Source organism: Oncorhynchus kisutch, linkage group LG3 (genome assembly GCF_002021735.2).
Source record: "Oncorhynchus kisutch isolate 150728-3 linkage group LG3, Okis_V2, whole genome shotgun sequence".
Taxonomy (NCBI): domain Eukaryota; kingdom Metazoa; phylum Chordata; class Actinopteri; order Salmoniformes; family Salmonidae; genus Oncorhynchus; species Oncorhynchus kisutch.
In genome coordinates this window covers 21,933,121-21,957,082 of record NC_034176.2, presented here as the reverse complement: position 1 = coordinate 21,957,082, position 23,962 = coordinate 21,933,121, and the positions used below count along the sequence as shown (strand labels likewise).

Below are 23,962 nucleotides of genomic sequence, written 5' to 3'. Positions count from 1 at the left end.
TGAATAAGGATTTGTTCTTAAGTGACTTGCCTAGTTAAATAAAGGTTACATATTATAATATTCAACTGGTGTTGCGCGTTCGTAAATTCATCTGTTATTCTACACTCTGGCACACTCAGATGAGAGTGCTCTGAAATCGGAGTAAATAGTCAGAGTGAATTTACGAAACCTCCCATATTAAAAACATTTATAAATCAACAAATAGTGATGACAGGTTAGACTGTGTTAATTCACCTGTAACTTTTTAATTACAGATGTACTGTATATATGGGCCTACATGATGCAACCCTGCATCAAACAAGCTCATCCCTCTTAGTTATATTGTCTAATTCCAGTTGTGTCTGTGTAACTGAAACCCCCAGTAAGATTTAAAATAGAATTAGTATGAACAAGTACAGGGTTGCTGCAGTTTGATAGGGGTTTCATCCTTCCTACAGGGCCAGGGGTTTTTCCAGTTTGAAACTGTGACCTGATTAGAAGAAGAAAAAAAGTTTTACACTGTCATGCCCCACACAGAGACTGATTTTAACGTCGGAAAGGTACTTTCCCATCTGCAAAATCAGCAGTATTTTTTGATTGCCCGAAGATTATGTTCACTTGCCCAGAAATGGGAAAATAGCTGTTTACACACAGAAATTGTATAACTTGTCAGTCTCTAAATAAAACAATGAGGTAGCAGAAAAATCTGTTTTACTGGCCTGCTCCATCAGATGGAATGCATAGGCCTAACTTTTGCAGAGTGTGAGACACTCCTATTGATTTCAACGAAACCTGGGCGTGAGCATGCCGGCTCCACAAGAGACTTGCGCTGCTACAGTGTAAGATTTCAACAAGCAGCTCACGCCTGATGGGGCTTTTACACTAGAGATGACATCAAGCGTGTAGCCCTATCCTGGAGTCAAATGACCAAATTGCACTCTAGTGGCCTCATGGGTGGAATGTTACTAATATTTTCCATAATTTCCTAATTAATAAACCTTTTTTTTAACAGCTGAAAAAAACGTGTTTCTGTCAATTGGTTTAGTTATATTTCAGTCTTCTGTGATGTATAAAGTGTAATAGTGAGATGCAAACTTGATGTCAAGGAGGACCATGACATAAAACTGGATGCAACGGCGTTCGTCTGTTGAAGGAGAGTCGGACCGAAATGCAGCGTGGTGGTTACTCATGTCTTTTAATGAAGATATAGCGAAACACGAAATAACTTAAATACAAAAACAACAAACGAAACGTGAAAACCTATACAGCCTGTCTGGTGCTAACTAACACAAAGACAGGAACAATCACCCACAAAATACACAGTGAAACCCCGGCTACCTAAATATGGTTCCCAATCAGAGACCACGAGAATCACCCGACTCTGATTGAGAACCGCCTCAGGCAGCCAAGCCTATGCTAGACACACCCCTAATCAGCCACAATCCCAATGCCTACAAAAAAAACAATACGACAACACAATAAGCCCATGTCACACCCTGGCCTGAACAAATAATTAAAGAAAACACAAAATACTAAGACCAAGGCGTGACAGAACCCCCCCCCCCCTCCCCCCAAGGTGCGGACTCCCGGACGCACCTCAAAACCATAGGGAGGTTCCGGGTGGGCGTCTGTCCATGGTGGCGGCTCCGGCTCGGGACGTGGACCCCACTCCATTAATGTCATAGTTCCTCCCCTTCGCGTCCTGGGATAATCCACCCTCGCCGCCGACCATGGCCTAATAGTCCTCACACAGAACCCCACTGGACTGAGGGGCAGCTCGTGGCTGAGGTGCCGCTCGGGACTGAGGCAGCTCGGGACTGAGGGGAAGCTCGGGACTGAGGGGAAGCTCGGGACTGAGGGGCAGCTCGGGACTGAGGGGCAGCTCGGGACTGAGGGGCAGCTCGGGACTGAGGGGAAGCCCGGTACTGAGGGGAAGCCCAGTACTGAGATGAAGCTCAGGCAGGTAGTTGGCTCCGGCAGATCCTGGCTGGCTGGCGGATCTGGAAGAGTCTGGTTGACTGGCAGATCTGGAAGATCATGGCTGACTGGCAGATCTGGAAGAATCTGGTTGACTGGCAGATCTGGAAGAATCTGGTTGACTGGCAGATCTGGAAGAATCTGGTTGACTGGCAGATCTGGAAGAATCTGGTTGACTGGCAGATCTGGCTGCTCCATGCAAACTGACAGCTCTGGCTGCTCCATGCAGACTGGCAGCTCTATGCAGACTGACAGCTCTGGCTGCTCCATGCAAACTGACAGCTCAGGCTGCTCCATGCAGACTGACAGCTCTATGCAGATTGACAGCTCAGGCTGCTCCATGCAGGCTGACGGCTCTGGCTGCTCCATGCAGGCTGACGGCTCTGGCTGCTCCATGCAGGCTGACGGCTCTGGCTGCTCCATGCAGGCTGACGGCTCTGGCTGCTCCATGCAGGCTGACGGCTCTGGCTGCTCCATGCAGGCTGACAGCTCTGGCTGTGCTGAACAGGCAGGAGGCTCCGGCAGCGCAGGAGAGGAGACAGGCTCTGGCTGCGCTGAACAGGCGGGAGGCTCTGGCTGCGCTGAACAGGCGGGAGGCTCTGGCTGCGCTAAACAGGCAGGAGGCTCCGGCAGCGCTGTAGAGGAGGAAGGCTCTGGCTGCGCTAAACAGGCGGGAGGCTCCGGCAGCGCAGGAGAGGAGAAAGGCTCTGGCTGCGCTAAACAGGTGGGAGACTCCAGCAGCGCAGGAGAGGAGGAAAGCGCTGGCTGCGCTGAACAGGCGAGGCGCACTGAAGGCCTGGTGCGTGGTGCTGGAACTGGTGGTACTGAACCGAGGACACGCACAGGAAGCCTGGTGCGGGGAGCTGCTACCGGAGGACTGGTGTGTGGAGGTGGCACTGGATAGACCGGACCGTGCAGGCGCACTGGAGCTCTTGAGCACCGAGCCTGCCCAACCTTACTTGGCTCGATGCTCACTCTAGCCTGGCTAATACGAAGAGCTGGTATGTACCGTACCGGGCTATACACCCGCACTGGAGACACCGTGCGCTCACTTTCATAACACGGTGCCTGCCCGGTCTCTTTAGCCCCCCGGTAAGCACAGGGAGTTTGCGCAGGTCTCCTACCTGGCATAGCCATACTCCCTGTAAGCCCCCCCCCAATACATTTTTGGGGCCGACTCTCAGGCTTCCATCCGCGTCGCCGTGCTGCCTCTTCATACCAGCGCCTCCCCGCTTTAGCCGCCTCCAGTTCTTCTTTGGGGCGTCGATATTCACCAGGCTGTGCCCAGGGTCCTTTTCCGTCCAATATCTCCTCCCAAGTCCAGAAGTCCTTTGATCGCTGCTCCTCACGATTAACAGGGAGAGTTGGCTCAGGTCTGACTCCTGACTCTGCCACTCTCTCCCTGAGCCCCCCCCAATACATTTCTGGGGCTGCTTTTCGGGCTTCCTTGCCAACCGTGTTCCCTCGTATCGTCGGCTCTAATCTCTGGCTGCCTCTGCTCTCCTAAGTGCCTCCACCTGTTCCCATGGGAGGCGATCTCTTCCAGACAGTATCTCCTCCCAAGTGTAACAACCTTTGCCAGCCAACACGTCTTCCCATGTCCATTCCTCCTTTCGCTGCTCCTGCTGTCGCTGCCTGTTACCACGCCGCTCGGTCCGTGTGTGGTGGGTGATTCTGTAACGGCTTTCTAGGTGTGGTGATTCTGTAACGGCGTTCGTCTGTTGAAGGAGAGTCGGACCGAAATGCAGCGTGGTGGTTACTCATGTCTTTTAATGAAGATATAGCGATACACGAAATAACTTAAATACAAAAACAACAAACGAAACGTGAAAACCTATACAGCCTGTCTGGTGCTAACTAACACAAAGACAGGAACAATCACCCACAAAATACACAGTGAAACCCCGGCTACCTAAATATGGTTCCCAATCAGAGACCACGAGAATCACCCGACTCTGATTGAGAACCGCCTCAGGCAGCCAAGCCTATGCTAGACACACCCCTAATCAGCCACAATCCCAATGCCTACAAAAACCCCAATACGACAACACAATAAGCCCATGTCACACCCTGGCCTGAACAAATAATTAAAGAAAACACAAAATACTAAGACCAAGGCGTGACACTGGAGGCCATTGTTGGTACGATTAACATTGTTTATCAAATATTTTTCTGTGTTGTCTTATGTGAACAGCCAACAACGGTAATGGCTTATAATTGATTTTCTCTTGTAGAGAAATGTGGCTGCAACAAAAAAGAGGATCTCAAGACAGCGATGTCAATGCTGAATGAAGACCTCAAATGGACTAAAAGTGTTTGTAATTCATTTAATTAATGTAATACATTTTATTTAAAAAAATACAATTAATTTTTTATAAACGTATAAACGCAACAATAATACCAGCCGTCAGATACAGCCTAACAATAGAACAAACACACACACAAACATGGGGGAAACCAGAGGGTTAAATAATGAACATGTAATGGGGGGAATTGAAACCAGGTGTGTAGAAAACAAAGACAAAACAAATGGGAAATGAAAAGTGGATCGGTGATGGCTAGAAGGCCGGTGACGTCGACCGCCACCCAAACAAGGAGAGGGACCGACTTCGTCAAAAGTCGTGACAACTGGTTTACTACACATCTCAATAGCAATCAAGTAGTAAAACCAGTACGTTTGTGTAGATCTTGTGTATTAGTGATGAGTAGTAATTCAGTAGTACTTTTTCATGAGGGCCCCACAGGCCTCACAAGTCTCCCAGGTACTAGTTGAAAATAAGGGGTTAAATACATGTAAAAAATAGAAATAAAAACAAATGTTCCCTGATCTTTCTTATCTTTCAGATATAGGACAGACACTTCAGGTAACTGATCAGATTTTTTTCAATTCAAAATCAATGATCTTCTCCTGAATTGAATATCACCATGCCATACATGCTGTTACGGTAAAGAGTCATGGGGAAAAGCGTCGGTATGCATGCTGCTCTTGCACGTAGGCTAAATTGACTAAATCCTTATTCCCATGTCAGCAGGCTCATTTTACCTCCATTCTCTGTTGTATCTTTCCAGTGTAATAAAAGGCTGTGCATTGTTAGGTGGTGGTGGTTGCAAGAAGAACAACTCCCAACCACCTTGCACCAAGACAAGACGAACTCTGCTATAGGAGCCGTAATGATCAGTCTTCTACTTTTGGCATGTCGGACCCTCATCGTTGGTCATGTTGGTCTGCAGCTACTCCACTACACAACAGGCCTACTAAACAACACAAATCATTCCCAATCACCTTCACAAGATAAACTTGTGTTTTATCTTTTTGACAACTAGGTACTGTTTTGTATATTCTAAATAGAAAAATAAAGGTTTGCTTTTGCTTTATAAAACATCTGCGTTGAAATGTAATTTCGTCACAAGATAAACATACAAAATTCCATCTTGAGACAGTTGGAGTTCACTTCATTCAAAACCAAGATGATAGTCACTAGGCAACAACATTATAGTCACTAGGCAACAAGATGATAGTCACTAGGAAACAGGGACACTGCTAGTCAGAGAAAACAGGAAGTAAAACCCTACATCTAACACATTGAAATGATTCAGCATGATCATACTCATGGTTAATTTCATGTTCTTCAATTTCTCATAGTTTTTAATAGACCTTCAAGGTTTGTTTTGACGAACCAAAACACCCTAATGTGGATCTATTGGAAATTGTGAATTAATACAAGATCGCCAGATTCCTGGGACGTATTTTTCCAATAATCAATATAACATGACACTGCTTTTCAATACAGCCAGAAGATGGCAGTAGATGATTGGAACGTTATTGTCCGCCGGAAGTGATGGGAGTTGGCCTGTAATAAGGGAGTGGTATGGAGTCAGAACACACAATGGACTGCTTAGCAGCTGCCTCCAGTAGCAGGCCTCTGAAAAAGATCATACCAAATGAGCATCTGTTTGGATAATGTCCCAGAGATTGTAATCTTTTGGTAACAGTTTTAAGACTGGTTTACCCATATCCCATTACTCACTGTTTCATTATGGGTGACTGTAGTAGTGTCCAATATGCTTACATAAAACACTAGAAAAGGTAGGCAAGATTTATTTATTGAAATCATTTATTGATTGATTCAAATCAATGTCACTACTATAGAGCTCATTTAAACCACTTAGAGAGAATCCCGTTCTTAGAAAAAAGGAAAGAACACCACAGAAAAACACATTTGATTGGTAAACCACATTCATTTGATTAAAGACTCACTTGAAAGAGTGCAAATGTAATGTATTAATGAATGAACACTCCCAGGATTGATCAAAATGATTTGAAACATCTCATAAACATCTCAAAATATGCTCTGTCACATCCAACCATAAAACTAGATATGAGGCTGTTGCTAAGTGCTGTCTAGTGGGCCAGTATTTATTACAAGATATCTTAAATGTATTTACATTGTTTTTGGGAAAGAATGCATCTACCTTAATCTCAAAATCCCTAAATTAGTGATACAGTAGTATTACATCTTCCCCCTCCAGAAGGCTATAAATCCAAATTGATCCAGTGACTCATCCTTAATCAATACAAACCCATCCCCCATTTTGTTCTACCATTACAACACCAATTACCTTCCATCTCAGCCACCATCATTATCCCACTCAGTCATTCAGCCAGTGGCAGTGATAGCCCACTACATAACCAGCATAGTATATTGCCAGCGATGTGATAGCCTGTTTTGATAAGTGTCACAGCGGAGGTCTGGACTTCTCCGGGCCACAGCTGATGTTCTCTGTGTATGCATCATCATCATCAGTAAGCTCAGTGGATGTGCTACATAGTCTGGAGCTGAGTGTCTGGCAGCGTTAGCATCAGCTGTGCTTCCTGACTGACTGTTCTCCCAGTGGACCAACCATGGAGACAGAGAGAGAAGAGAGAAAAGCACAGAAGGATAGCATGCATGACCAATCTCAGGAAAATCAATGGAAGAATGATGTATTCCCTCTCTGCATCTGGGCACTGTTCCATTATTCGCAATGCAGCCTAGCCTACTCCCCCACCTCTGAAGAAGTGCCCCTCCCCCTCTCGCTCTTACAATAGTGAATCCCACCCATTCACTCACAGATTGTTACTCTTCATTAGGGACAGATATGGTGATACACAGCTTACTACGCTATGAAAGATTGGGATCAGACACAGCCATTTATTGTAACAGCATTCCAGAGTAAATGTAAATACTGAGGAGAGTAACCTGATATGTCTGAATCACTGGGCTCCATCAGCAGACATACTGTACAGTACACAATCAGCGTGAGACACAGCTGTTCCTGTCCAACACCTGGCCTGCATTATTAAACACATGCCCATTCCACCCGCTCACCCACAATTCTACTGTATAGGCCAGGCCAGGAAAGACCACCTCTGATTTCTGCTGTTCTCCAATGGCCAAACTTTACAAAGATATCAGATATTCACTGGAAATTCTAAATGTTACCCAAATGTTGCCCATATAATTGTTGGTAGAACCCTCTTGTAGAGATTAGGCATCTGTCTGTACCAATATGCGGAATAGCTAAGGAGGACTGGGCGTGGCAAGTACTTTACAGTGCTTTAGAATTCTACTGTCAATTTGTTGCAAATCAGCATACATTTAGAAATTGACTTGTGTGTACTTGTTCCTCGCTGCTAGAAAACACAGTACTTGAATAGCATCACGACATGCCCACTGCAACACAGTAAATATTGTAGCTGACACTAGCTAGCATTTGCATTCTGCCAGGGTGTCTTTTTTGCACGGTCATAGTCTCTTTGTTATGTAACATGAATGTGGAGCTCTGTCTAACTCTTCCTCACACTCTATCCTGAGAAGAGTGTAGTCAAGTCATAGAGATACAGTATAATACTGATTCTGTTATATCTACAGTTGTAATCATTTTTCTATTGGTGGAGTGTACCACTGTCTGCTACACTATCTGGCAGTACACAGAGGATGCAGTAGTCTACTGAAGATGTAGGGAAGATGCCGAGTCAGGGCAGGGTAATTTAACCATCAACCTTCTGGAGAGCTCCAGTCTAGTGGGACAGCCAAGCTGCAAGTTACTTTAGGCATATAATGAGGTGACATTATGTCCATAAAGAGCCGAGGACAGCAAACGCCCTCAATTTGACTCAGAGATGCTTTTATGCCGATGTGCAGTAGACACGCTCAGCCTCACATCACATGACATCAAACAACTTAGTGTACAATCAGACTCTATTCCCCTCCAAAGTTAGATGAATAATTAATTTACTGCAGAGGGATAAAAATGGTTTGAATCAAAAGGAAATCTCACACCTCCAGTCCTGTCTTGAGGCTGTCTATTGTTGGATAGGCCCAGCCCTTGTCTTTCTGCTACTTTGTAGATTAAAAAGGCTGAGATAGAAATAGAATGTGGATGTGTGTGCCCAGACAGAGGATGGTATGGGAAAGGTGTTGTATGAAACCATAATGAGCTGCTTCCCACTGTATAGGATGTTACTCAGGAAATGTATTTGTGATTGATTCCCTTTGTCTCTCCTCAGGCTCACCTTCTTCCTGTCCTCACAAAGCCCCACTCTCTCCCCCTTTGTTACTATTAACACACCCACCCTTTCCCTGTCGTCTGTGACTAGACACTACCGTGGAGGAAGAATGCAGGGGCCATGAAGAAAGTGTGAGGAAGTGTTAGACAGAGCTCCGCATTCACTTTACACAACAAGGGGCTGCAGGTAGCCTAGTGGTTAGAGTGTTGGACTAGTAACCGGAAGGTTGGAAGATCAAATCCCTGAGCTGACAAGGTAAAACTCTGTTGTTCTGCCCCTGAACAAGGCAGTTAACCCACTGTTCCTAGGCTGTCATTGTAAATAAGAATTTGTTCTTAACTGCCTTGCCTAGTTAAATAAAAAAAAGTATTCTGTATATACACTGAGTGTACAAAATAATAGGAAGGTGTTTGTTGTATTGTGTGCTGTATCAAACTGAGAGTACACTGGATGATGACCCAGTTACAGAGTGAACACAGCAGCGATGTCTCTGCAAAGGCAGCCTATGCTGTGAGAATGGACTGTATGCACTCACTGTGCTGTAATGAGATTGAAACTAGGCCCTTTGTTTCTGAGTATGGCTATTCATTCTGCACACATAGCTCTTATCCCTACAGCTTGACAACTCTATACATGTCTATACATGTTATGGATACAGTGGTAAGAGCTGAATGGGCATGGATCACCAGACTCAAGGCAAAGCCCCTATAGGTCCTCCACAACGGTCTGTTCAATAGATATTGGTCCAAACTAACAGAGTCAGCTGGGTGTCTCACCTCTGTCCTTCAGCGCACAGCTACTTTGCCCATGCAGGAGGAGAGTGCTGGCGTCACAGATACATTCTCCCCCTGGCACACATATTAACTATCAATAACCCCCACCCGAATTCCAGCACTCTTTAAAACAGGCATGCACTGCTCCCCTCCCAAGGTCTTTCTCTGCTGCTGCCACACCCCTCCCTGTTTTGTTCATCCTTCCAGACAGTGTCTGTCTCGCTGGTGTTGAGATCAATAGCCCAACCTCCCCATCTCATGCCAAATTGGATTTCAGCTGTTTCATTGCACTATTTATGTGTTTTTTCATATTATATCATTAAGACTATGCCAGTACAAAGATTAATAGAATTTAACATGGAAGATGAAACATTTTATTGGACTGTCTGTCACTCCATGACTGGACTATGTTGTGATCAGTAATACACACCAAGGAGATGGTTACAATGGGGGCCCAGGTCAGAGTCATCTGTTGGAAATGGTAATACATTGACGTTATATAAATCAGACATGGATTAATTCACAACATTAGACTATGTATATGCAGGATTTCGTCTCGATTTAGTTTAAGTATAATAATCCCGTTGTGAAGTTCTCACTGTGGCCTGTAAGGGGAAAGGAGCAGTCAAGCAGTCTGTCTGTAAAGCCCTGACAGCCGTGGCAGCCATGTTTTACAATGCGCAAAAAGGGAGGCGCCCATATTCAGAAATATGAAACAACGAGAAGAATTAGGGATATAAATGACTCTGGGTACATATAATCTAATCGAAGGTTTCCGGGACAGTATCAAAGGCTGTAGACTATGTTGTGTTATGATAACAAAACAACTGATTTATCTTCGATGACATATTAGATCCCTTTCTTGACAGAAAACATGTGACATGATGTTGGATACATCTCATGTGAGAAAATGTAAATCGAGAAACGAAATAGCTATGTTTCACCCCAATAAACTGAAATAATTCTGCCAGGAAGGGTTTCAACGTAACAATGAGCCACGTGGATTTATATTACATCTGTGAGGTTGTTCTTAGTTCTACCATTTTATGTGACAAGGTTTCACATATTTTAAATAGTCAACCGGTGCCTCTCTTAATCATGTACTCTGTGTGGTTTATTGGATCAAAATATGGTGAAGAAAGTATAGTTTAAAATGAGATGTGATTTTAGCCGGCATAAGGACAAATCTTCAAGATTATGTGAGGATCACACGTTGTGTATATTTTGATTGATAGACAGAAGAGGCCAATGAAAATAATGCTTTGTGAATATGATTGGTCTATAAGTGTGTCAATAATTGAGCCTGAGAAATATTAGCCAATAGATTTGTCAGATTTGGTGACATAGAATCTAAGGGGCGGGCACAAAATTCTCTTATATAGTCAGGGAGACCATTCTTTAAGCGCACTCTAAGAAAGGAAGCCAAGCCACTGGTTTTTATTGGCATAAGAGTTGTTCTACCTTCAAAGTAAAAATGAGGGAAATCGTGCATCTTCAGGCTGGACAGTGTGGAAACCAGATCGGCGCTAAGGTTTGTCATCTGTTTTATTAATTTGATGCAAATCGTGCGATAAATAACTGTAAAATCGCAGTTTCTTTGTATGCGTGTCCAGTTAACCACACCCAAAGAACTGTATTGTTAATGGAAATGCAAGCAATTAATATTCCTAACCTATATTGATTACCGTTATTGTTTTGATGGGTGAGGGGGAAGAAGGGGGAAAAAAAAGCGTTGGTATTATTTTTATGCGCTACTCTATTTTTATTCGACCGGTTTTATTTGGACTGGAATGATCCTTAAACTATAGACTACTGGCGAGTGAGACAATATACTTAAATGTGTATTAAGAAATTGTTTTGTTAAATGTAAAATTGATTGATTAAATGTGGGTATGGATAACCACTATTTACTCGCCCTACTGCAATGCGCAAAGGGGGAAGTAGGCCTCAGTGATGCCATATTCCAAGTCATCTGTTATAGCGACTACATTTCGGTTATTGTCGCAATAAACATATTTCTTGGGGGGGAAATGGGCCATTTGTTCAATCCCATATTATGACCCACATTCGTATCATTGATAGCACGCCGCGCCCGGTTTTTGGCAGATGTAGGCGGTGTTTCATCAAGTGACGTTTCGACATTTTCAAAACCATTGCTAATGGATTTCAGCCAATCGGAGGTCATGCCGCGCGCGCGGAATTTTACGGGAGGGAGATTTTCATTCCAGATACCTAACCATACATTTTATGTACCTAATAACGAACCATACAATATAGTCGAATTGATTCATTGACGTGATCAAATGGAATATTGAAACAATCTAATTGCATAGGCCTACCACGCATTTGATTAACGGATCACACTTTGAATGGAATACTAGCCTACCTGATACGAATTATATTTTGAGCTGTAGACTAAATCCGAATGCTCTTCTTGCAGTTCTGGGAGGTGATCAGTGACGAGCATGGCATTGACCCAACTGGTACATACCATGGGGACAGTGACCTTCAGCTCGACAGGATCAACGTCTACTACAATGAAGCCTCAGGTAAGCCTTGTTCGTTTTAATGTAGAACCACATTTGTCAAATTCCTTATCCCTCCCAATTGATTATGTATGGTTCTGACATCGCTCTTTATTTTCCTCCTGGTTGTCTAGGTGGTAAATACGTGCCTCGCGCTGTGCTTGTCGACTTGGAGCCAGGGACCATGGACTCTGTGAGATCTGGACCCTTCGGCCAGATCTTCAGACCTGACAACTTTGTGTTCGGTAGGTCTATCTGCTTCATTATTTGTACAGTTTATTTTTTTATTTTATCATATTCATAATGTTGCCTGTACGTAAACTGAATAGAGTACTAGACTATGATAATTTATCCAATATCTTGTTTTGCAGGCCAGAGTGGTGCTGGAAACAACTGGGCCAAGGGCCACTACACAGAGGGAGCTGAGCTGGTGGACTCAGTCCTGGATGTTGTGAGGAAGGAAGCTGAGAGCTGTGACTGTCTGCAAGGTTTCCAGCTCACCCACTCACTAGGAGGTGGAACCGGCTCTGGCATGGGCACCCTGCTCATCAGCAAGATCCGTGAAGAGTACCCCGATCGCATCATGAACACCTTCAGCGTGGTGCCCTCACCCAAAGTATCAGACACTGTGGTGGAGCCCTACAATGCCACCCTGTCAGTCCACCAGCTAGTGGAGAACACTGACGAGACCTTCTGTATTGACAACGAGGCTCTCTACGACATCTGCTTCCGTACCCTCAAACTCACTACTCCCTCCTACGGTGACCTCAACCACCTGGTGTCGGCCACAATGAGCGGTGTCACAACCTGCCTGCGGTTCCCAGGACAGCTCAACGCTGACCTCCGTAAGCTGGCCGTCAACATGGTGCCCTTCCCCCGTCTCCACTTCTTCATGCCTGGCTTCGCCCCCCTCACCAGCAGGGGAAGCCAGCAGTACCGCTCCCTCACTGTGCCTGAGCTCACCCAGCAGATGTTCGATGCCAAGAACATGATGGCCGCCTGCGACCCCCGCCACGGACGCTACCTTACAGTGGCTGCCATCTTCCGTGGACGCATGTCCATGAAGGAAGTGGATGAGCAGATGCTGAACGTGCAGAACAAGAACAGCAGCTACTTCGTTGAATGGATCCCCAACAATGTCAAGACTGCAGTCTGCGACATTCCTCCCCGTGGCCTCAAGATGGCTGCTACCTTCATCGGCAACAGCACAGCCATCCAGGAGCTGTTCAAGCGTATCTCAGAGCAGTTCACAGCCATGTTCAGGCGTAAGGCTTTCCTCCATTGGTACACCGGAGAAGGTATGGACGAGATGGAGTTCACTGAGGCTGAGAGCAACATGAACGACCTGGTGTCTGAGTACCAGCAGTACCAAGATGCCACTGCTGAGGAGGAGGGAGAGTTTGAAGAGGAGGGAGAAGAGGAGCTGGCCTAAATGTTTGTAATTGTGCACATCCAAGCTGTATAATTCACTGACATGTCAGTCTTGACCTTTCCAGTGTTCCGTTACCTGTCCTTTTTGTTTTGTCACCTCTGCTATTCCTGTCATTTCTTGTCTGTACAGAAACATGTCAATAAAATTTCTTTTGTTTAATGTCCTGTATTTCTCAATTTAATGGTTGCTTCAATAATAGCCAGATCAGTAATCACATGTCACACATTATTCTGACAACCAGTTCTTCAACTAGGCAATAGTTCAGTGGTAAAAACAATCAAATGACATAAATGTATTGTAACCACAGTTTCATAATTGTAGCACAGGTGTTGCTGCATTTCTGAAGTCATTGATGTATGTTTTCTATACATGGTAAGATGAGGGGCTACAGTGTTCCCCAGCACAATCGTGCTGGTTCTAAGGCATAGCTCAGGTTTTTGCATGTTTTGCCATGCCTCTGAAATCTGATTAGTGTGCTAAACTCATGGTAAATCTGTTTTGAATTAGCCATTTCAAGCTATGATTTAGTCTGACATAACATGCACTAATAACCATGCTAGTTATCCAAGGACTTTATCCCCTGTGATGTTGACAGACCAAATTGGCAAGTAAAGTGGTGTTTCATAAACCCTCTCGTTCCTTATTTCGATGTTAGCGCGCACATAAATATACATGTAGACTATCAGGAAGTTTATTGCTAATTTGGCTGACAACGTCAAGGGTGTATGAGTAATATTAGAACATGCCTGTCCATTCACCATTTATGTATGACATGGGTTGAACTTGACAAACTAAAGTCTGCATTTACACAAGCAGCCCATATCTGGTGTTTTTCTTTCACTAATTGGCCTCTTGACCAAACAGACCAGCTCTGAAAGATATTTGATAATCAGAATTTGCTGCCTGGATGGGGCATTTTCAGCAACAACAAATATATGTTGGATAGGGCATTTCGGTTTCAGTTGTGCAAATATCCTTGGCTGACACCTGACACAGTGAAAAGCGTATCTCTACTGAATTATGATTCAGTTGTAAACTAGCTGGCTGGTTAATACTGGGAGCCTATTGTATGTTGAGCCCTGAAACTGTTACGTCAATGTCTAATGCAAAGTCCCATAACTGCCTGGCACATTATTACTGAGGTAATGTTTTTACCAGCATGATTGCACACCTTAATGGTTTAAAATAGACAATAGTGGGACATTGAAATACAGTTGGAAAATATATGCTTTGGGAAAATATTTATTCAATAAGGGGACTTTTGGAGCGATCTGATTGTGGTCACCAGGTGGGGGTGTTGTTTAAGATTTTATTCGTTTCCACAGGAAATAGGACAGGATACTGGTAGCCAATAGCAGTAGAGTCCAGCAACACACCTTCTTCACCTGGCCCTCCAAGTCCTGCTTCTGCCCAAAGCGGGACACAAAGCCTGTCTGCCATCAACAGAAAATGTGATTAGATCCCAAGAATGAAACAGAATTTAAGATGCACAACAACAACAGGACAACCTAACATTTTAAACTGTAGTCTAGTGCTCTATTCAATCACATCTGCTTTAGCCGACATCCTTATTAAAGCGATGTCGGAGGTGGATCTGCATTAGAGTTGTCAAATTCACAAGCGGCTCCTGGCATTATACCTAAAGCGGACATTGCCATTGGCTGCAGAGTCGCATGAAAAGAAATCCCATGCAGCCAGCCTTGTTACCAAGTTTGAACCCTGGAATATGAGCTGTAATCTACACCTCAATTAGACTGATTTTATAATTGGAGCGTAATTATTTCTATATAGCTTACACTTTCTTGTTCTGAACTTCTAACGGGAGTGGGGCGGGGGTGGCTTCGTGACAATGATCGTAAGATCAGATGCTAACCGATTTGACGGCTCCAATGCCGCCAAAACATCCATTATGTGGCTGTCTGCCATCACTGGTTAACGCTTGATCTGATTGAATCTAGGCCTTAGTCTTACTTTGCCAGTGAAGACCCTTGACTAGTAAACTTACCCATCCACCCTTGTCCCGAATCTCTGGACAGATGACCCTCTCCACGTAACCCCCAACACACTCCTTAAGCTGGGGCAGGATTCCCCCCATGCCCCTCTCATGGCAGTGCAGGGCCATCTGGCCAGCCAGCACATACACAGACAGCACCGCACTCCAGGCCAGGTCCCGTCGGCGCCCCCCGGGGGTGGTGGTGGCAAAGTGCTCATCCAGAATGGCGGTTAGCATGGGACAGGCTGTGGCCTCGGTCACATCATGGAAGACGCGTGGCCAACGCCTGAAGAAGATGGGGAACCTAACTAGCAGCTCATCCCCAGCATGGCGCAGGGCTGCTGCTGTGGCAGTAGGGGGTGGGCCAATGTGGCCGTCGGGCCCTGCGATCACATAGTTTATATAGTCATGTAACATCAGATAGGCCTCTCGTACCAGGGGGTCAGGGCTGTTTATGCCACCCCTGCTCTCTAGCCCCTCTGACTGACCCATCGCCTCCGGCTGACTGACACCCTGTCGCAAATCACAACGCTGTGACTTGCATTAGAGCAGTGGGCCGTTCACAGATAAACAGTCCCTGTGCCAAGTTGCCATCAGCCATCCTCTCAGCAATGTCAATTCCTCATCGAGGGTGTCACCTGAAACCACAAAGAAATCATCAACCTCTGCACTGTACATGTTGAACAGCAGAGTGGGTAAAAAAAACATTTAGCACTTATTATACCTTTTATAAACAAAACAAGTGGAATTCTTTTCAGTTAATGTTAGTCAAATCTGTGCATTTCTCCAACTCCATTAGGATGTTTGTTAGACTAATATCATATTACACAGACATATCATACAATATTTGAATATAACATTCTGAAATATCAACTAATACAGCAAATGTGCACATTTCCAATAAACAACACTAGCAAAGAACAGAGAAAGTATTTAAAACTCACCCCTTCCCTTCCACCAAAACACAAGTGGTACCAAGACACACACACACACACACACAAACACAAAAAGGAATTAGTGGTGCAGGTGGCGGAACAACAGCGGGTCCAAAGCAGTATATAGTTCAGCAGGAGTGGGTCGCCAACCGGTCCGCTCGTTGCTGCCTTTAGCCTGGGCTAAATTTAGAGGCCTTGTTGGAAACTGACACTGAACTCCTGCGTCATATGCACAATCATCAACCCTCTGACACACATCCCCATTCCAACACAAGCAAAGTTAAATATAGATCTTAGAGAGAGTGTGTGTGTGGCTCAGTATAGAAACAGGTTCATTTGAACAGTCTGTGAGATCATACTGGTGAAGACAGTCAAAGAGGAGACAGGCCAAAATAAAGTCATCAGTTGATAGGTTTAATATTTCACTGAGTTATTACCTTTGAAAACCATTCAGAGATGTTTCTTTTTGGATTCTGCCCTCATCAAAACCAGATTTCATACTGTGATGTTGTGCAGCCTTACATAGATGTACAATTATACAGTTTTAGCTCTGGAACATTTGTCATTGATGTTTGATTGTGGTATTTTATTTCAGAGACCACAAACACACACACACTCACACAGCATCACAATAAACATACAACAACAATCCTAGTCCTTCACATACAGATTTAGCATAGATTGTGTTTCTTCCAGTGATCTTCTTTCAGCCTGTCTGTAATCTGTGTGGTGCCAGTCAGGGGAATGTGGTAAGGAGGCGTAGGCTTTAAGAGGTGCTGAAGGCTATCCTCTATTGACCATTGTTTTCCTCCAATGGGAGTCTGCCAATCTACCTATCTGATCCTCCAGCAGGAATAATGCTGACCAGTGGAGTGCATGGCAGTAAAAGCCAGCATGCAAGCACTTGGACTTCCACTAGGATGCAGTGGTGTGTCACTAAACAGATTTGAGCTTGTGAGTTGCAGTCAGTATTGAACTGTAAATTATGGTTTTGCAATAATGTAGGTTTGTAATTGATTGAAATAACAGAGACCAGGAAATGGTTTCCTTTGTAATTCCTCCCCTGCAGCTTTGTATATACAACCAGTATATTGTATGGCCATGGCACCAGCAACATGGAAACAATCATTTATCTTCAACACATTGTCAAGCATTTTGGGTTTCAATACATTTGTTTTTATTCTTGTGATTACGCATATTGCAACCAAATAATTGTCTGTTGATTTAAAGAGACAAAAAGAACGGGTTCTTATTGCGACAGTGTATGGCTTAATGACGCACTCATGTTCACGTGTGCATCTACACTGGCCTGTGTGTTAACTATCTACGTACCCGTTAATCTGATGGAGCATTTGGGGATCAATCAGATGCACTCATTTACATTGACATTTTAGTCATCTAGCAGACGCTCTTATCCAGAGAGATTTACAGGATCAATTAGGGTTAAGTCATGTAGTCCTGTTTACTCCGTTGATTTATAAGTGAAGACAAAGACCAGCTCAAGTAGCATCGTCAGCAGCTCCGTGTGTTTGCCCATCTGGCACATACTGTACATGCAGAAGGAGATATGAAAAATGACAAGTCCCCTCATCCTTCCCCATAGATAGATGCCGTATGAGAGAGGTGCTTTATTATTCTTCAACACATTCAACAGACAATGCTAGAACGTTACAATGAGACTGTAACATGGTTCCCCTCCTCAGAGACAGGAGACAGGGTGCAGGGGAAGTGACATCGTTGATAGTACCTGCTATCAGGGCTCTCATATGTTCATGTGGCAACATCTGCAGGGGGGGGGACTTCCTGTCTAGAGTTTTACTGTAGGCTACAGGGCCCTTTGAAGTTGGTTCAGTCCCTGCCAGGGAAACTAAAGTGTTTAACCAGATGAAACAAAATCACTCTGACAGTTTCATCTGACAAGCTGATTACAAGATAATTGCTTTCTAACACCAGCTTTTGTTGAGAGCTGAAGTATTTGAGAGTACGTGAGTATGTTGCTTACTGTAGTTTCTATGTCGAAACAAAATAGACTACAAGACCAAAAGTATGTGGACACCTGCTCGTCGAACATCTCATTCCACAATCATGGGCATTAATATGGAGTTAGTCCCCCCTTTGCTGCTATAACAGCCTCCACTCTTCTGGGAAGGCGTTCCACTAGATATTGGAACATTCAGATACAAAAGCATTAGTGAGGTTGGCACTGATGTTGGGCCATTCTGCTGCCAATCTTTGTCTATGTAGATTGCATGGCCGTGTGCTCGATTTTATACATCTGTCAGCAACGGTTGTGGCTGAAATAGCCGAATCCACTAATATGAAGTGTTGTCCACATACTTTTGTATATATAGTGTAGATATAGGATGTTTAATGTTTTGTCTTTCTCATACAAACAAAGGATATTGTGGAAAAATCTTGCCAGTTATGGACAATTTGACGAGAGCAAGAAATAATGATATTATTGTGTTTTACATCACTCATTTTCATCCACTTATATCTGCCCCCCAAGACCACATGTATATGTATATCTCTCTCTTTCTACTGGTTCATTGCTTCTCTCTCCTTCTTTCAGAGCTTCCCCAGCATCACACACACATTAACACATTCAATTGGTCTGAGACCAGAAATGTGGAATATTATAATTTGACTGCTTGATCGCATGTTGTTTCTTTGGGAAAATTCAGGTCTTTGCTGGAACCTGAAAGAATCATGTAGAGCTTCACTGTGAAATGTGAAAGCAATGCTAAACTACAGGACTGTTTTGCTAGCACCGGGATTCTTCTGTCGGCATTGAAGAATAGACCACATCAGTCATTGGCTTTATCAATAAGTGTATCGAGGACATCGTCCCCACAGTGACTGTACGTACATACCCCAACCAGAAGCCATGGATTACAGGCAACATTCACACTGAGCTAAAGAGTAGAGCTGCTGCTTTCAAGGAGCAGGAGGGCTTGTGGCAGGGCTTGCAAACTATTACAAACTACAAAGGGAAGCACAGCCGAGAGCTGCCCAGTGACACAAGCCTACTAGACAAGCTAAATAACTTATATGCTCGCTTCGAGGCAAGTAACACTGAAACATGCATGGGAGAATCAGCTGTTCTGGACGACTGTGTGATCACGCTCTCCACAGCCGATGTGAGTAAGACCGTTAAACAGGTCAACATTCACAAGTCCACAGGTCCAGACGGATTTCCAGCACGTGTACTCCGAGCATGCGCTGACCAACTGACAAGTGTCTTCACTGACATTTTCAACCACTCCCTGTCTGAGTCTGTAATACCAACATGTTTCAAGCAGACCACGATAGTCCCTATGTCCAAGAACACTAAGGTAACCTGCCTAAATGACTACCGACCCGTAGCACTCACGTCTGTAGCCATGAAATGCTTTGAAAGGCTGGTCATGGCTCACATCAACACCATTATCCCAGGAACCCTAGACCCACTCCAATTTGCATACCGCACAAACAGATCCACAGATGATGCAATCTCTATTGCACTCCACATTGCTCTTTCACATCTGGACAAAAGGAACACCTATGTGAGAATGCTATTCATTGACTACAGCTCAGCGTTCAACACCATAGTGCCCTCAAAGCTCATCACTAAGCTAAAGACCCTGGGACTAAACACTGTGCAACTGGATCCTAGACTCCCTGATGGGCCGCCCCCAGGTGGTAATGGTAGGTATCAACACATCTGCCACGCTCATCCTCAATACGAGGGCCCCTCAGGGGTGTGTGCTCAGTCCCCTCCTCTACTCCCTGTTCACTCATGACTGCACGGCCAGGCACGACTCCAACACCATCATTAAGTTTGCTGATGACACAACAGTGGTAGGCCTGATCACCGACAATGATGAGACAGCCTATAGGGTGGTCAGAAACCTGACCGTGTGGTGCAAGGACACAACCTCTTCCTCAACGTGATCAAGACAAAGGAGATGATTGTGGACTACAGGAAAAGGAGGACCGAGCACGCTCCCATTCTCATCGACGGGGCTGTAGGGGAGCAGGTTTAGAGAGGAGCAGGTTCAGATCCTCAAAAGGTTTTACAGCTGCACCATCGAGAGCATCCTGACGGGTTACATCACTGCCTGGTATGGCAACTGCTCGGCCTCCGACCGCAAGGCACTACAGAGGGTAGTGCGTAAGGCCCAGTACATCACCGGGGCCAAGCTTCCTGCCATCCAGGACCTCTATACCAGGCAGTGTCAGAGGAATGCCCTAAAAATTGTTAAAGACTCCAGCCACCTTAGTCATAGAATGTTCTCTCTGCTACCGCATACCAAGCGGTGCCGGAGTGCCAAGTCTAGATTCAAGAGGCTTCTAAACAGCTTCAACCCCCAAGCCATAAGATTCCTGAACAGCTAATCAAATGGCTACCCAGACTATTTGCACTGCCCCCTCCCCTCTTCTACACTGCTGCTACTCTCTGTCATCATCTTTGCATAGCCACTTGAACTCTACCTACATGTACATATTACCTCAATTACCTCGACACCGGTGCCTCCACACATTGACTCTGTACCGGTACTGTCACGCCCTGACCTTAGAGATCCTTTTTATTCTCTATTTTGGTTAGGTCAGGGTGTGACTAGGGTGGGTACTCTAGTTTTTGCATTTCTATGTTGGCCTGGTATGGTTCCCAATCAGAGGCAGCTGTCTATCGTTTTCTCTGATTGGGGATCATATTTAGGCAGCCTTTTTTCCACCTGTTTTGGGTGGGATCTTGTTTTTGTGTAGCTGCCTGTGAGCAGCCCAGAACGTCACGTCTCGTCTCAGTCTGTATTGTTTTTGGTGAGGTGCATATTTATTAAACATGTGGAACTGTAAGTACGCTGCGCCTTGGTCCATTCATTCCAATGATCGTGACAGGTACCCACTGTATATCGCCCCACTATTGTTATTCACTGCTGCTCTATAATTATTTGTTCTTATCTCTTTTACTTTTTGTCATTTAAATTTGTGTCTTTAAGTAATTTTTGATATTTTTATGACTTTTTTTTGTGTGTGTTTTCTTAAAAGTAAGTAAGCATTTCACTGTAAGGTCTACACCTGTTGTATTCGGCTCGTGTGACTAATAACATTTGATTTGAAGAACATTTAGCAACAGGAAAGCTGTAGAAACGGCATACAAAGACAGCACAATAACATCCCCACAACTCATCCTCTGTCATCCACGGCAAATAGCCTCCCAATCAAGACAAAGAAGGAAAGGGAAACATTAGAGTCTTGACCAGTGGTGAAAATGAACATAGAGGATTTAAGATTGAAGACGAATCTTGTGACCTCTGCGTGCTACACATTGTAATGACTAGAAAAAGCAGAAACACAAACAGTTTTTGCTCTATCAATTGGAACAATATGCTCCTTCCATCCTGTCTGTCTGTTATCTGTAATGCATTTGTACGTATATCACGTGTTCAGGAAGTTTCTTATCTACACAGAACTTGAAACACTGAAGTTTTGGACCTTTTCTATAAAAACACTCAGCTCAATACAAAGCTGCAAGATGACTAAGAAAGGTAAAAGGAGACAAGTGAATGGAAAAACACCCCCTCTATACCTTTGTTTTGTGTGAGCCTCCTATCACCCTCACCGAGGGAGGGCTGGGCAGAAAGAGGAGAAATTGCTCTGAATTTGACAGTAATTGAAAATACCTATACCTCCCTATCTCTACCTGGCCTCAAACATCCACTCCCTTCTCCCTCCCCTGTTTCTGCCTTTTATTCCAAACCAGTCTTAATGGCTTCCCTACCCAAACCTGTTCTCAGTCTCCCACCAGAGTGAATTTATGCAATCGATTGAGGTCCATTTAGTGTCTGGAGGAGAGGTGACCCACTTGTGTTCTGTGTCCCGCTGTCTCCCACCCCTCCTCCATTCCGCCAATTGAAGGTGTTGATGCCCGCTATTGTTTCCCCCTCTGCCAGGGAGGAAATTAGGGACCCATCAGGCGTAGATGGAGGAAAATAGGGGACCCCTCAGGCGAGGATAGCAGTTATCGATTTCTACCTTCTCCTCCAGATGTTCTTGTGCTGTACAAGCTCTTCAGATACCAAGACAAATCCGAGAAGGTGTTAAAGCTAGAATCCTTCATTTAAAAAAGAAAACAAATGTTTAGTTGTAATCATGTTTTGAGGCTATTCAGTGTTTGTTTACATTTACATTGTTTACAAATATTGGAGTAAAACAAGCTTCTATTTTGATGGGGTAGTTGAAATATGCTCATGAGGCTTTTATAAGTTATATTCTTCAAGAATCAATGGGTATATCTCATTACTTTATAGGTCCAAAAGTGAATGTAGCATCTAACGATTCTAGCTTTAGGTTATTTACTGTAGATGCAGAAGCCACGTTTCCTTCATGCTGGGACGATGACAGTAGAGAGATGAATGATGAACGTGTCTCTCTGAATGGTTATCTACCTGTGATCGCTGTCTGACTCGGCCTCTGCTTCTGAAGTTAACCTCCACAATCTTCACATTTTTCTTCATAAAGTTATGCAGGTGATCATATAAAATATATATATGTACTGTATCTCAGATATGGTGAGCTCTATGGGGGACAGTAAATTATATGGATAGAATACAGTTTTGAGGTCCAGGTCAGGTTAAGGTAGAGTGGGTGCTGAGCCTCCTAAAGTGGTCAACTGTTATTCAAGTGTCCTCTCTTTATATTACCCTACATTAGCAGTTAGACCCATTGGACCAACCAGCTTTAAACCTCTTCTCCACCTCCTAAACCTCTCCAAACCTGGATGAATTTAGCAAGCTATTAAAATGTATAACTGTCTCTACCAATGTGCTAGGACCTCGGCATACAGAAATAGAGCTGAGAGAATGTTCTGTTCATTGTTGAGGAAGGGTGAGAGTTGACTCTCCTGTGGAATATGAGCTGTCTCTCCATACCAATAACTCCCTCTCACTGTCAGACGTGTGACATGATGAGAGCTCACCCACTGGAATCTGTATCACTCTCAACCAGCACTGTCTGACTGTTCTTCACCAGATTAACATGTTCAACTACAGATGTACCTCTTGTTTATATAATGGAAGCCTCTACTCAATTAGAGCGCCTGGGGTGAAAAGAAGAGCGGGCACACACACACACATAAATACACACACAAACAGACACACTCTCTCTCGCTTATCGCTCTATCGCTCTCTCGCTCAAGGACAAGAGATACGGCATGTGATCACCTACAATCTGAATTTGAGGAAATTTAATACAAATAACAATTGTGACAAAGATCCAACAGAGTGCTGCATCAGCAGACACTTACAGAAACACCACAGTCCTTAACATGAATTGACTTTTCCTTTTTCAACTCTATCCCACAATTACTCTGACAGCTTTGTTTCTCACCATCTATTTCTGAATTCCCACATCAATTACTGCTTGCGTTTTGCCCTTTAATCCTCCCTATTGATCATATAAGGCATTACATTACAATGCATAATAACTGAAGTTTAGCCTGTAGTTCCAGGCCTGTCAACAGAGGTACAATATAGTTAGTGAGGGAATTCGAGCGCTATTTAAGGCTAGCCACTCTCAACCCCAACCTAGAAGTACTGTGGCCTCCTTGCCACTACCACAGAGCCAGTAGAGTAGGGATCATGGAGCTCACAGCGAGTATAAAGACCACATTTAGGATTCGATTCATTCCCTAGCGTTGAAGATCAGCGCTGTAGCACGATTTACATTTAAAAGTAATTTCCTACTGAGCTCGGACATTGCCTTTAAATTTCCATCATGCTAGTGCAGGTCTTCAGCGCCATGGATTTAATCGAGC

At 44.3% G+C, this 23,962-nt stretch overlaps 2 protein-coding genes across 3 annotated transcripts; one reads left to right on the top strand and one right to left on the bottom strand.

Moving 5' to 3' along the window:
- Positions 1-10,655: 10,655 nt before the first annotated feature.
- Positions 10,656-13,395, top strand: tubb2b (tubulin, beta 2b). Its single transcript, XM_020470023.2, has 4 exons — positions 10,656-10,810; positions 11,720-11,828; positions 11,939-12,049; positions 12,176-13,395. The coding sequence occupies exons 1-4, from the start codon at positions 10,754-10,756 to the stop codon at positions 13,234-13,236; spliced, it is 1,338 nt and encodes a 445-aa protein (XP_020325612.1). The 5' UTR covers positions 10,656-10,753; the 3' UTR covers positions 13,237-13,395.
- A 2-nt stretch (positions 13,396-13,397) lies between these two features.
- Positions 13,398-16,333, bottom strand: bcl2l16 (BCL2 like 16). 2 transcript variants are annotated; one of them, XM_020470035.2, is made up of 3 exons: positions 16,174-16,333; positions 15,242-15,867; positions 13,398-14,669 (listed from the first exon to the last, which is right to left on the bottom strand). In XM_020470035.2, the coding sequence occupies exons 2-3, from the start codon at positions 15,719-15,721 to the stop codon at positions 14,538-14,540; spliced, it is 612 nt and encodes a 203-aa protein (XP_020325624.1). In that variant the 5' UTR covers positions 15,722-15,867; positions 16,174-16,333; the 3' UTR covers positions 13,398-14,537. The 2 variants fall into 2 exon arrangements, with proteins under 2 accessions (XP_020325624.1, XP_020325633.1); XM_020470044.2 differs by having other exon boundaries at positions 14,557-14,665.
- Between the last annotated feature and the right edge of the window lie 7,629 nt (positions 16,334-23,962).